General features: G+C 50.6%; 1 protein-coding gene across 2 annotated transcripts in view; it reads right to left on the bottom strand.

The window, feature by feature from the left end:
- ZC3H7A (zinc finger CCCH-type containing 7A) overlaps positions 1-13,534 on the bottom strand; it is a 37,033-nt gene extending 23,499 nt beyond the window's left edge. The window contains exons 1-3 of one of the 2 annotated variants that reach the window (XM_072753840.1): positions 13,422-13,534; positions 2,390-2,491; positions 819-858 (exon numbers count right to left, since the gene is read on the bottom strand). In XM_072753840.1, the coding sequence (XP_072609941.1) occupies positions 819-858; positions 2,390-2,457 (108 nt within the window). In that variant the 5' untranslated portion in view covers positions 2,458-2,491; positions 13,422-13,534. Of the gene's footprint in view, positions 1-818; positions 859-2,389; positions 2,492-12,041; positions 12,223-13,421 lie in introns of those variants that run through there. The other variant, XM_072753839.1, reaches the window with a different exon arrangement.
- Between the last annotated feature and the right edge of the window lie 512 nt (positions 13,535-14,046).

Genomic DNA, 14,046 nt, shown 5'->3' with positions numbered 1-14,046 from the left:
AAGACTATAAAACATATTGTAAAATTAATGGAATGTTCCAGGATCTTTCTAGCCATAATACTCTCTGATTCTACAACTGTTTGGAGAGAGGGAGGGGAGAAGCAAGAAAACAGGGAAGGAAACAGAGAAGAGGGAGAGAGAGAAGCAGGCAGAAAGAAGTGACATCTAGAAGGATCAAAACTCAGAGAGACAAAGAGCCACGGGTGAACTAACAGTGTGTACAGATGAGGGCCTTTAATCTAAGACCCAGAGAACCGGGCTTTCGCTGTGTTTTGAACTAGTTTCATCTCTAGCTGTTCCCTCCTAGGATCCTGGCACCATTTACTCTTGTTAGAACCTCCCTTCTCTTTAATAAAAATGGAAGCTGCTGTGCGCTCTCCTTCACAACACATTCTGTCCCATTTGTTTTCAGTGAAATGAGAGGTGGACTAAGGGTAATTTTCAAGGGTCCCAGAAGAAAATTAGCACAACCTACACTCATGGAGGAAGGACGATACAGGACAACTGCCCACGCATGCCAACAAATGACAACCTATACTTGTTTGAGATTGGCAAACTCTTTCTGTAAGTGCCCAGAGAGTAAATATTTCAGGCTTTGTGGGCCATATGGTCTCTGTCTCAGCTACCATATGTCATGCAAGCAGCCACAGATAAATACGTCAACAAATAGGTATGGCTGTGTTCCAATAAAACTTTATTTACAGAAACAGGCAACAGGCCACATTGGGCCCACAAAGCAGCAGTCCACCAACCCCCACTACACATTATAGTTCCCAAGCTACTTGCAGGGCCGTTAAGCAGATATTCCCCATCATTACCGCATATTGTTCCTGTGTTCCTGGATATGACAGTGGTGACCTAAGAAGAAGAAAACAATTAATTTTAATCATCACACTCTTATCAGGATTTGTTCATCCAGGGGTCATCATAAAACTGAGGTTCTATTAGTTTGCCACAGGTTCAAAGCACATTTTATTTTATTTTTTATTTTTTTAAAATATTTTATTTACTTATTCATGAGAGACACAGAGAAAGACAGAGAGAGAGGCAGAGGGAAAAGCAGGCTCCGTGCAGGCAGGACTCCAGGATCACGCTCCAAGCCAAAGGCAGGTGCTAAATCACTGAGCCACCCAGGGATCCCCTCAAAGCACATTTTAAAGACCTACCTTTCTTTACTACCATTATTCACACATAACTGTAGTCACGGGGGAAATAAAGAATCTGTAACTCTTCCCTTCTATTCTCTTGAGTAAATATTATACTTTTCTTTTCAAAACTATTTCTACTAAAAGAAGGCTTAATTCTTCAGATACCAAAAAGGTTTCCAAATAGCATGGAATGACAAATACTTTTTGATTCAGGTCACTGTAGTACAGAGAAGGTGGTCTCCTTCCCAGGAAAGACAGAGAGGCCCTTCTACAGGGACAAATCCGCCCAAGCCCTGGGCTGCCAGGCTCAAGAAGGCTAGTTAAAGCCCAAGCTTCTTAAGTTTGATTACAAAAGCCCTGTGTGCAAGTTCATTCTCAAGTCACTTCTCAGCCATCAGGAGTGCTCTGATGGGATCAGGTTCCAATTGCTCTTAGTCTAACATGTTCAGAGACGCTAAAGGATTTTCACTCTAAAAATCAGCAACGGGGGCAGCCCCAGTGGGGCAGCGGTTTAGCGCCGCCTGCAGCCTGGGGTGTAATCCTGGAAACCAGGGATCGGGTCCCATGTCGGGCTTCCTGCAAGGAGCCTGCTTCTCCCTCTGCCTGTGTCTCTGCCTCTCTCAATCTCTCTGAATAAATAAATAAATAAATCTTTAAAAATAAATAAATAAAAATAAATAAAAATCAGCAACGGTAAAAAAAATTTTTAAAAAATCAGTGACGGTAAGGTACATTTCAGGACACATAAGTAATCAAATGTACAAAAGCAAAAACTATTGCTCAATAAAAATATCTAATTTGAAACCTGAATAAGAAGACTTATAAACAGGACTTAAGGTTTCCTAGTCTAATACAGAAAAACAGAGCTGACCCCTTGAGCAACCCAGGCTTGAACTGCGTGGGTCCACTTAGAACTCTATCTTTTTTCTGTAAGTATGATAAAAGGCTAGAAACATATTTTTTTTCCTTGTGACTTTCCAAATGGTTTTTTCCTCCAGCTTACTTTATTTTAATATGGTAAATAACACATATAATGTATAAAATGTGTTCAACAACTGTTGATGCTATCGATCAGGCTTCCGGTCAACAGTAGGCTATTGTAGTTACATTTTGGGAGTCGAAAATCATACGTGGACTTTCAACCGCACGCGGGGCAGGGGGGGGGGCGGTCCTGCACCCCTGAGCCCGCGTTGCCCAAGGGTCAACTGCATCACGGGACGGGAACGCAGGTGCAACCTTACTGTATAAACTGCAGTCCTTCCTTAATGTTCTGCTGCCTTTTTCTTCTCTCCTCGGACACACTGGACATGTTACCCCACACATCCACTTTCTAAATGATCAATCTGGAAAGAAACAAGGCACAGTTACAGAAGGCCCCGTGATGGTACCATGCATAATTTGCAGTCCTGCTGCACAACTACTTGTGGCCTCGTCCCTCTCTGCTGACTTGACCCCGGGGTCCTCGATGCCAAGCACTCTGGCTGATCCAGAAGGTCCCTGTGGCCCACCACATGGAAGCATCAGCTTTTCACCCTCCTTTAAGGCCGAGCAGCCACACTGATTTTGTATGTTCCTCCTAAAGAATCTCCGAGAAAAAAGTCATTTTCTTCCAAGGGCCTCTTCTCTCCCCGGCCCTTCAGCTCCAGGTTTTCTTTCTTTCCTTTCTATACGCACGCACGCATAAGCTGCCACTAAAACAGTCCTGGCCTTGTTTTGCTTCTGGAAGCTCTCCAGAAGTGAAAAGTTTTCACATCCGTCTGCCTCATAGGGGCCTGACTTCCTGGTGAGCAGAGTGGAAACCTTATACATATTTTGTCACGCCAACTTCTGAAATAGTCCTTGTTCATACAACTGATAGAATAAAAAATCTGAATAAAGTCATTCGGTTGGAATTTTCTAGAAAGTAAGGGTTTACTTTCAACTTGACGCAGGCAAATGTCAACACAAGTCAATGCTGTTGATGTCTGCCCCCCACCTAATCACTGTTCAGGAAGCAATTCCCAACAAAGTTAAAGGAGAACCCCAGGGAAGAGATCTGTGATAAAGCACCATCGCCCAGTGTCCTAAACTAGGGCTTCTCCACCCAGAAGCTTGAGCCAGACAGCCCTTTATCATTGGGGGCCACCCTGTGCACGATAGGATGTTAACAGCACCCCTGGCCTCCATCCACTAGATGCCAGTAGTGACAACCAAAAGTCCCTCCAGGCCTTGTTAATGTCCCCTAGCAGGGGTGAAGAGGGGGCATGGTCACCCTGAGATGAGTACTGGGGTCGAAGCCTAAGAGGACATCTTCTCACACAAACCGTACATTTGAACTCATGTGATGGATGGGGAACTCGTACCCAAGCTTCAAGTAAATAGCTGAGATGTTTTAGTTTCACTATTGCTTGACATTTGTAGTTTTACTTTTAAATCTGTTACAAACTGTATGTAGGAAAAAAAAAAAACTGTAGGTAGGGGTGGGGACAAGTGTTGGAATGCCCCAAGGGTGTGTAACTGATAATTTTTTAAAATACTGTCAGTTCTAAACATTTTGATCTTCTGCCTAAGTTGCCACTTTACTGAAGTATTTGTATGTGAAATGATCTATCTGGGATTTGCTTTAAAATATTTCAGCAGGGCACCTGGGTGGCCCAGGTGGTTAAGTGTCTAACTCCATCTCAGCTCAGGTCCTGATCTCAGGGTTGTGAGTTCAAGCCCTGAGCTGGGCTCTGCATTGGGTGTGGAGCTGAATGAATGAATGATAAAAAAAATAATAAAAAAATATTCCAGCAACCAAAAAAAAGGAGGGAGTGGGGACAAAACAGTAGAATGTGGCCAATTGGTGACAAACACAGGGATTCTTTCTACTTAGTCAACATTCTAAATTTTCCAAAATAAATGTTTACAAACCCCAGGACACAGAAGTAAAATGGCATTATTTCTCGAGTTTGTTTTGCAGGTAATCTAGCTTAAAGGAGGATGAACAGGTGGAAATAAATAAAACAAGACCACGAAAAATATGGACACCTGTCCCAAGCAGCAATGGGAGGTGTATGGGGTTCCTCCTACACTTCCACTTGACATGTCTGACCATTCCCTTAGCAAAAAAAAAATTTAATCCCTACTTGCATGTACAAAGTTATTTAAGGAGTATTTGTAAGAGAAAAGGATCAAAAATGTACTCAATGCCTGTCAAGAAGGAAATGGATTGTGCCAAGAAAACTGCCCTGGAAAAACACAGGTAAGGTGTGAGTGTCCACAAAATGACCCTGTTCTGATTCTTAATAAAAGGGTGAGGAGGGGATCCCGGGGTGGCTCAGCGGTTTGGTGTCTGCTTTCGGCCCAGGGCGTGATCCTGGAGATCCGCGTCGGGCTCCCTGCGTGGAGCCTGCTTCTCCCTCTGCCTGTGTCTCTGCCTCTCTCCTGTGTCTCTCATGAATAAATAAATACAATAAAAAATAAAAGGGTGAGGAGACACTATATATTCACATTTGCTTATACATCCACAAAACAGCTCCAGATGGAACCACAGTAGTGGCAGAAAACTGAGGGAAAGGCCTTGTCACTGAGTACCTTTAAAACTTGCTTCCTGGGGACGCCTGGGTGGCTCAGAGGTTGAGCATCTGCCTCCGGCTCAGAGCGTGATCCTGGGGTCCCGGGATCAAGTCCCGCATAGGGCTCCTTGCAGGGAGCCTGCTTCTCTCTCTGCCTATGTCTCTGCCTCTCTGTCTCTCATAAATAAATAAATAAAATCTATAAAAAATAATAATTAAAAAATAAATAAAGTGGGGCCAATTTAGAACCAGAGTTTACTGCTCAAAGGCACTCGGATTAGCACTCAGGGGTGTCATAGCAGTCGGGCCTGAAAGTCAGTGACAAAAGAAAAGGTGACCCAAATCAAGAATTCTTCCCCGTCTTCAGTGAACAAGACACCTTCCTCCCAACCTCTGTACAGGGAAGGTGGGGAATTAGTTTGAGGTCTCTGTTGGCTAAAAAGGGACTCCGGGATCCTGATAATCCACTGAGTTAATAGCCTTAGGGCTATTTCCCCAGAAAGTGCCAGAAAACCTTGAACCTCGACCTCTTAAGGACAAAGGGCATGTGGCAAAGAGCTGACAACTCAAGCAGGTGATTAAGAGGAAATAAGTCACAAGCTCTTTTAATAGCACAAAACACTTGCCTCCTTTAAAGATTTAGGAACATAGTATCAGGGGATAGATACGCAAAAATAGTAGGATAGGGAATTTCATGTTCTTATAGTCTTCTTCCCCCAAAATGGCATTATGAAAAACTGTACAAACCGTAAAGTTAAAAATCTTTCTCAATGAACACCACATACTATGTTCTACAATGACTATTCATTGTTTACCCCATCTGCCCATCTTTATCCACCCGCCCATCCCTCTGTCCATCCATCAATCTACCTTATTATTTTGATAAACTGCAAAGCGGCACAAATCAATCGTAATTCATCAGTAAGCGCCTCAGCATACATATTATCATCCTAGATTTCAGGATTTGTTTACAGTTTGGGGTTTTTTTTTTTAAGGTAAAATGCAGAAACTTTTTTCCCTTATAAAATGCATAGTTTTAAGGCAGGTTTTGACAAAGAATATGTTCCTGTGACCCAGACCCAGACCCCAATCTTGACATAATACCATTACTGACATGCTAGAAGTTCCCACAGACCCCTTCCCCAGCTGGTCCCTACCCCACTCCTGCCCTTGGCAATCCGTTCTGATTTTCTTCATCATAGATAAGTTTCACCTGAGAAATACAGCCTCTTTCCCATTTTGAAAGAGAAAAGAAGAACACTTTTTTTACACATCATCTTATTTTTGGATCCAGCTAAAATCTGGCTTCAATTTTCAGGTGAGGAAGGATTTGATAAAGTTAATTCAAAAGCCACTTTTCTCATTCAAAATCGGCAGCACATGACAGGTACACACTCCCTCCTCAAGAGAGGGGCTTCACGAACCCCAGCTGGCCTTCAACAGGAGAGCTCCTTCTTTCTCCCCCAGCCACTCTCCCCTCTCCAGGACCTTCTGCACCGCCCAGTGCTCAAGGCCCTCTGCCCGTCTGAGAGCTCTACTAGATGTCTCATAAGAATTGCAAACTGTTTAAGGAGTAAGATTTTCATATTAGGTGGTCAACAGGAGAGTCTCCTCTCCAGCCACTTGGCCACCCATCTGCCCTTCCTGAGGGCAATCACTCATTGTCACTGGTCTCTTCTATGTCCTGACAAAGAAATTCTGTGAAACAACAGAGTACCTTGACAGTGCAGTGGTTACATGAAATCTCTGCATGGGATAAAACTGCAGAGACCGACAGACAGACACACACACATACACACACACAAGTGTATGTAAAACTGGTAAGAGTAAGAGCCTGTAGTTTGGTTAGCAGCATTCAACGAATCTCAGTTTCCTGGCTTTGATGCCTCACTACAGTTCTGTAAGATAGCACCACGGGGGGAAGTGGATGAAGGGCTCATGGGCCTCCAAATACCACTTTAGCAACTTCCTGTGAGTTTATAATTTCTCTCAAAATAAAAAGTTAAACATATCCCGTGTCTGTTATTCTGTATACAAACTGGGGTTCCCTGGGACACCTGGGTGGCTCAGGGGGTGAGCGTCTGCCTTTGGCTCAGGTCATGATCCCGGAGTCCCAGGATCGAGTCCCACATAAGGATCCCCGCTCGGAGCCTGCTTCTCCCTCTGCCTGTGTCTCTGCCTCTCTCTGTGTCTCTCATGAAAAAATAAAAATCTTTAAAAACAAACAAACAAACTGGGGTTCCCAGCATGCTCTGCACCTTGCTTTCGTCTCCTAGTGCCTGACCTCAAAGGTCACTCCCTCTCAGAGCACATGAGAAGCTGCTTTAACTGTCATGTTCTGTGTGATACAGTCATACCCTAATTTCTGATGCACATTTGGGTTGTTTCCAATCTCTAAACTTCATCAAGTACTCTAGACATTTCATTTAGGTCTTTCTTCAAAGAAGTTCCATCGGCACCTGGGTGGCTCAGTGATTGAGCATCTATCTGCCTTCGGCTCAGGGTGTGATCCCGGGGTCCTGGGATCGAGTCCCACATTGGGCTCCCCATAGGGAGCCTGCTTCTCCCGCTGCCTATGTCTTCGCCTCTCTGTGTCTCTCATGAATAAATAAAATATCTTTTAAAAAGAGTTCTGTCGGGGAAAGGGTGCATGTGTTTGTTCACTTTACCAGCTACCACCAAGGTATAACACGACCCTGCCCACCAACGCACAAGGGCCCCGATTTTGCCACTTCACCAACCAGTTATCCAAGGTTTCACTCCTGCCAACCAGGGAGGTGAGAAACATGTGACAACAGTGTGACGATGTGACCAGATTTTGTCTCAGCCCTTCTATCATTAGTGATAGAAGCATGTAGCTGCTCAGCTCGTGAAATTTAAGAGTCATTTGTACTTCCTGCACCATAAACTGTCTGCTCGGGTCTTTTGCCCATTGTCCTTCCAGGCTGCACCCTCCTCATTCAGGAAAGTTCTTTATATAGAGAGGAAAGTAGTCTTTTCTGGTGCTGTTATTGTTTTTCCCCACTTGATGACAATCCTTCTCCTTAGGTCTGGTTTTTATACTTTTTGACAGCAGTATTTATCCCTAAGTAGCTGAATTTATCAATATTCTCTTCCATGGTACCAGGATCTTGACACACTTACATATACCTTCACCACTTTGAAGTTATAAAATAACTCTCCATGTTTTCTCTTCATATTCTTATTGTTTCATTTAAGAAAAAACTTTTTAAAGATTTTGAGTGAGAGAGAGAGAGAGAGCATGGGGAAGGGGTGGGGCAGAGGGAGAAGCAGACTCCCCGCTGAGCAAGGAGCCTGAAGCGGGACATGATCCCAGGATCCGGGGAACACGACTTGAGCCAAAGGCCGACCCCTAACCGACTGAGCCACCCAGGCGCTCCTCCTCCCCAAATTTTTTTAATGTGACCCAGCAGCTGACTGTGAGAACTGATGTAGAGATATATATATTCCCCTCCCAAAGAGCTACCCAGATGCCCAAGCCTCCTTTATAGGAAGGCGATCTATTCTACGCTGATCCTCCGTGGAAGGCCACATACCATATGCGAAATTCTGTGGTTTTTACTCAGCATTTCTGACTTGAACGGTCCTAACACTAGGCCGTCCTGCCGACCCCAACCTTGCACCCGAAAGACCTACCCTTTCAGTGATGAAACCATTTTCTCGCCACTTGCTCAAACCAGAAACCTGGCACCATCCTCTTCTCTCACATCCCACTTCCATCAACCCACTGACCGAGCTCATAAGTGACACTGTAGAATACATACAGGGCGCCCCAAATCTGACCACTTCCCACGACTTGCTCCGCCACCCCTGGCCTGGATCACAGATCATACCATCCCGCCTAGATGTCGCAATATCCTCCTTCCCCGGCCTCTGCTCTAGGCCTGGGTCCTCTCCACTGTCCCCTCCCCCATGCACTTCCCACCCTAAACTAAAAGGAATGCTCTTTTATATATTTTTTAAGATTTTATTTATTTATTCACGAGAGAGGCAAAGAGAGAGAGAGACAGAGGCACAGGCGGAGGGAGAAGCAGGCCCCATGCAGGGAGCCCGGTGTGGGACTCGATCCTGGGACTCCAGGATCACACCCTGGGCCGAAGGCAGGCGCTCAACCACTGAGCCACCAGGGCTGCCCAGGAAAGCTCTTTTAAAAACAAGAATCAGTTATGACAGCCCGGCTTTAATTCCTTCAGTGGCTTTCCTAGGACTGAGAATAAATTCCGGAGTCCTTCCCGTGATCTATCAGGTCCGGGAGGGTCCTTCTGACCTCTTCTCACACTACTCTCACACACCCACTCATTCAGCTCCCACCACGCTGGCCTTCTGTGGGCCTGTGGAATGAGTCAAGGGCTCCGTGTCTCTGGGGCATTGTGCTTGCTCATCCCTTCGCCCAAAACACACTTCCCAGAACTACACAGAGCTGGTTCCTTTTCTTCCTGGAGTCCTGGCTTACATATCCCCTTTAGAGGCCTTCCCTTACCCCCTAAATTGCTGCCACATCCCGAGCTCACTGCGCCACTCACTTCCAGGGGTACCTCGTCTTTCTTAGTCCTGACTGTAAGCCAATATCGGGATCCAGGACAACACACATTTGAATGGAAGAACGAATGAAATGGCCAAGTGTAAAGAGAATGATTCCTACCAAGTTCAAGAGGCCTGAGAGTTTAACACCTTGCACAAATGTTCACTGAAGGACAGGTGGGACAAAGGAGGGCCCCAGGGAGGAAATGATGAGGCAGGCAGAGCTGTCTGTGGTGGACTCTGCCTCCAACCCTTTGGGGGGGGGGGTGGGTGTAAATCAACAGGGTGGGGATCCATTAAGGACCGGGACAGAGAGAAAGACCAGAAGCCAACCCTGCAGGAGCACAAGGACCGGTTTCCTTCACTACCAACAGGGGAGACCATGGCAGACACACCTCCCCCTAAAGGAAAGGGGAGCGGAGCAGGAGAGCTTTGAACAGTACACTGTAAAGCAAGAAATTCAACTAAACAGAAGCTTCGTTAAATTATCTCATGTTTTGCAAGCTGGAGATCCGCATCATCAACTTTCTCTCATCAGCTGATTTTAAATCTGTTAATCATTCTGAAGTTTTATGTAGGGAGAAAAGATAGCCCGGATCTTCATTATAATTCCTTAATTAAGACAGCCCGGGGGGCTCAGCAGTTTAGCGCTGCCTTCAGTCCCGGGTGTGATCCTGGAGACTGGGGATCCAGTCCTATGTGGGGCTCCCTGCATGAGGCCTGCTTCTCCCTCAGCCTGTGTCTCTGCCTCTCTCTCTTCTCTCTGTGTGACTATCATAAAAAAAAAAAAATTCCTTGGGGATCCCTGGGTGGCTCAGCATTTAAGCGCCTGCCTTTGGCTCAGGGAGTGATCCTGGAGTCCCAGGATCGAGTCCCACATCAGGCTCCCTGCATGGAGCCTGCTTCTGCTTCTCCCTCTGCCTGTGTCTCTGCATCTCTGTGTGTGTGTGTGTCTCTCATGAATAAATAAAATCTTTTAAAAAATTAAAAATAAAAAATAAAATTCCTTAATTACTCAGTGCCTGTAGAGTGAAACCAATTATACTAAAGTCTGGGACGATGCACAATGTTGTTAGCTAGACACTGTATTCATATCCATGACATTTGGGCCTCACAAGATAACTTTAGAAACTAGCTGCCCTTAAGAGAAGACACCACCGTAAGTGATCCGTGATGGCCACAGTGTTAGGCAGAAACAGCTAACCCTCAGCACCCATCCTGGATGCCAAGCGCAGGTCTAAGCGCGGTGTGTGTATTGAATCATTTAATCCTCATAATAGTCTCGAGAGATATGTACCATGAGGACACTTTTGCACAGAGAAGTGACGCAAGCAGTCCAGGATCGGAGCTATGAAGTGGCAGGGCTAGATTTCAGAGCCAGACAGTCTGGCTCCAGGCCCGAATTCTCATTACACCACGCTATGCCACACTGTAAGTGGCAGCGATGCCAGGAGGAGGCCGAGCAGTCTAAGTCGGCCCTGGACTGTGCTCCGAAAGGCAAATACAGCCCCGACAGGCAGGTGGGCATTTTCAAGCCACCTGAGGGGAACAGAATAAACACACCCCTGCACATGCACACACACAATGACAGGCTCAAGGGGTTTCACACGGGAATGCAGCAGATGCAAGGGAGTTAGGATACCAGTCCGGGGAAAATCTGCATCTGGAAATATGCTCCGCTCGTAATATGTTTAAACACGAGGGATGAATACTAAACAGTCTTACAAGACACACACAGGAAGTGAGAAAGTGGGCAGGGTATACGGTGCAGTGTTTGTACTTTGCCTAAAAAGGTACCTCTAAATTTCAAGTGAAAAATCATAGTTACCAGCCTAGATTAAATTCTATTATCAGACTCCCGCCTGTATGTGCAATGGTGTAAACAAACAAACAAAAAGTAGTGAAAGCAACTTTACTGTCAACCCCGTCTTTCAACAGTTAGCTCACTCTGTAACACTTACAAAAGTGGCTACAAAACAAAAACAAAAACAAAAAAACAAAAAGTGGCTACATCGCGACCCTCAGAGACTGCAAACCCAGGCCGTGAAACATCACAGCTAGTCTTCCACTTTCTCGAAACAATGACTCCTCTAATGGATACTTTGTTATGAGACAGACAACCAGCACCCCCCAAGCAAAAGTCACAGTAACTCAGAGGAAGGCCTTTCCAGGTCCTTTGCGCGGCAAGAGTACCTGAAAATCTACACGCTCTCTACAGAGGCCACACACAGATACTGGCAAATATTCATCCTCGATAACCCGCGATCCGATTGTGATTCTCACCTAACACAACTACTTCCAGATTCCGATACATAGCAGAGAGAGAAAATTTTTCAACAAAGACAATTTTGTCCATTAGCTCGAATTACTCTGCCAAAAGGGAAAAAAAAAAAAAAAAAAAAACGAGGACAAGATCTCATTTGCAATCAGCTCAGCAGTTCAGCTCGGCTCAGAGTGACCCAGAGAGGCAGAGGCTCCCTGAGAGCCTGGGGGACGGGAGGCCACTTGCCACCGGGGAAGCAGGAAAAGGTAAGCAGATGGCCCAGGCTCCCAGCCGCCCTGCCCCCCCTTCCGATGCTCAACCGGGGCACTGTCCAATAGAAATAGAAGGCGAGCCACATATGTAATTTCAAATTTCCGAGTTGCCACGTTCAACAAGAGTAAAAAGATAACCGGTGTGAGTCATCTTAACGATTTTAGTCGACCTAAATTAGTTTCAAAATACTATCATCTTCACATGCACTAAAGGCAAAAAAAAAAAAAAAAAAAAAATTATGAGGTCTTTCACTGTTGGGTTTTCCCCCCCTTTCCCTACCCAGTGTTTGAAATCAGGTCTGTCTTTTCCAGCCTTTCAGCCGGCGCACGCTCATCTGGGTCCCCAGCCCACACCGGCGGCGCGGCCCGGGGCCCGCGGAGGTCGGCTCGCTCGGTCCCCAGCACGGGCCCCTCCCCGAGGTGCAGGCGCTGGGGGGCCGCGAGGGCAGCCCCGCGCCGCTGAGCCCCCCCCCCCCCCGCGGGCGCAGGCGCAGGCGCAGTCCCGGGCCCAGCGGGCGCTTCCCGCGGTGGACCACACCCCTGCCCGGACCGTCCCCAGCCGAGCCTCCGCGCTAACGAGAACTGACAGCTCGGCGTTCCTCAAGGGCGGGGGAAGAAACCCCAGACCCGGCGGACTCCGCATCCCCGGGAGACGGGAAGCCGTCCGCCGTGCGTCCGAGCCGCGCGCCCCGCGCCCCGCGCAAAGGAAAGGCGGGGGGATGGTCACCCCGAAACACCGGAGCCCCGCGCTGGGCGCGCATCCCTCCCGCCCGCAAACCCAAGACACTGATTTGGGGGCCCGGGGTCACCAGATGGACACGCGCGCGATGGGGCGGGGGCGGGGGCAGGAGGTGCCAGCGGGCACGCGGGGGGCTGGGTGGTTGGCAGGGGGTCGCCCCGCGCCCGAGAGCTGGGGGGGAGGGGGGAGCGGAGGGGCCCCGGGGTCACCAGATAGACGGGCACGCGATGGGGCGGGGGCGGGGGCGGGGGCAGGAGGTGCCAGCGGGCACGCGGGGGGCTGGGTGGTTGGCAGGGGGTCGCCCCGCGCCCGAGAGCTGGGGGGGAGGGGGGGGCGGAGGGGCCCCGGGGTCACCAGATAGACGGGCACGCGATGGGGCGGGGGGCGGGGGCAGGAGGTGCCAGCGGGCACGCGGGGGGCTGGGTGGTTGGCAGGGGGTCGCCCCGCGCCCGAGAGCTGGGGGGGAGGGGGGGGCGGAGGGGCCCCGGGGTCACCAGATAGACGGGCACGCGATGGGGCGGGGGGCGGCGGGGCAGGAGGTGCCAGCGGGCACGCGGGGGGCTGGGTGGTTGGCAGGGGGTCGCCCCGCGCCCGAGAGCTGGGGGGGAGGGGGGGGCGGAGGGGCCCCGGGGTCACCAGATAGACGGGCACGCGATGGGGCGGGGGGCGGCGGGGCAGGAGGTGCCAGCGGGCACGCGGGGGGCTGGGTGGCAGGGGGTCGCCCCGCGCCCGAGAGCGGGGGGAGGGGAGGGGGAGGCAGCGGGGGGGCCCGATCCCCCGATCTCCCCCGGGGGCCCCGCCGCCGCCGCCCTGCCCCGCCCGCCGTCCGTTACCGGGCGCGCGCGAGCACGAGGCGGCGGCGGCGGCGGCGGCGGGCGCGCGCGGGCGGGGGAGGGGCGCGGGGCGGGGGCGCCCACCTACCTGCGGGGACGGCCGCGCCGGCGGGGAGCGGGACGCGGGGCGCGGGGCGCGGGGCGCGGGCGGCGGGCGGCGGGCGGCGGGCGGCGGGGCCCGGGCGCTCGCTCGCAGCTTCCCTCGGCGACCGGCGGCGGCGGCGGGTCGGCGCGCCCGTGCGGCGCCCTCTGGCGGCGGGAGGCCGCGCCCGGCGCCCGGGAGACGCGGCCATTGGCTGCGCCCGCGAGCGTGGTTGCCGGGGCGGCGGCGCCACGTCGGGCCGGAGCCGGGGCCGGGCCGGGGCCGGGCGGGCGGCTGGGGGCGCGGCGGCGGGACCCCGCGTGCTGGGGGCGCCGCGTGTGCGCGCCGGGGGCGGCAGCGGGACGGCCCGACCCGGAGCTGACCCCCTTCGCGTCTCGGGCGCCTCCCCGAGGACCGGGAGCCCGGAGCCACCGGCGCGCGCCCCCACCCCCCACCCCCACCCCCACCCCATCTCCCAGACGGGGGCGCGCGGCGCTCCGGCAGCCCCGGGGTGCAGGGCCCGGCTCCCCGTCCCGCTCCCCGTCCTGCAAGCGCCAGCCCAGCGCCACGTCAGCTCTGTGCCCTGGGCCGCCAGGTGCCCCCGGAGGAGCGGGGCCGAGAGCAGGGACAC

The sequence above is a fragment of the Vulpes vulpes genome, chromosome 3 (assembly GCF_048418805.1).
Source record: "Vulpes vulpes isolate BD-2025 chromosome 3, VulVul3, whole genome shotgun sequence".
In the NCBI taxonomy this organism is placed as follows: Eukaryota; Metazoa; Chordata; class Mammalia; order Carnivora; family Canidae; genus Vulpes; species Vulpes vulpes.
The sequence above is the reverse complement of the archived record's forward strand: the minus strand, read 5'-3'. Positions and strand labels throughout refer to the sequence as shown.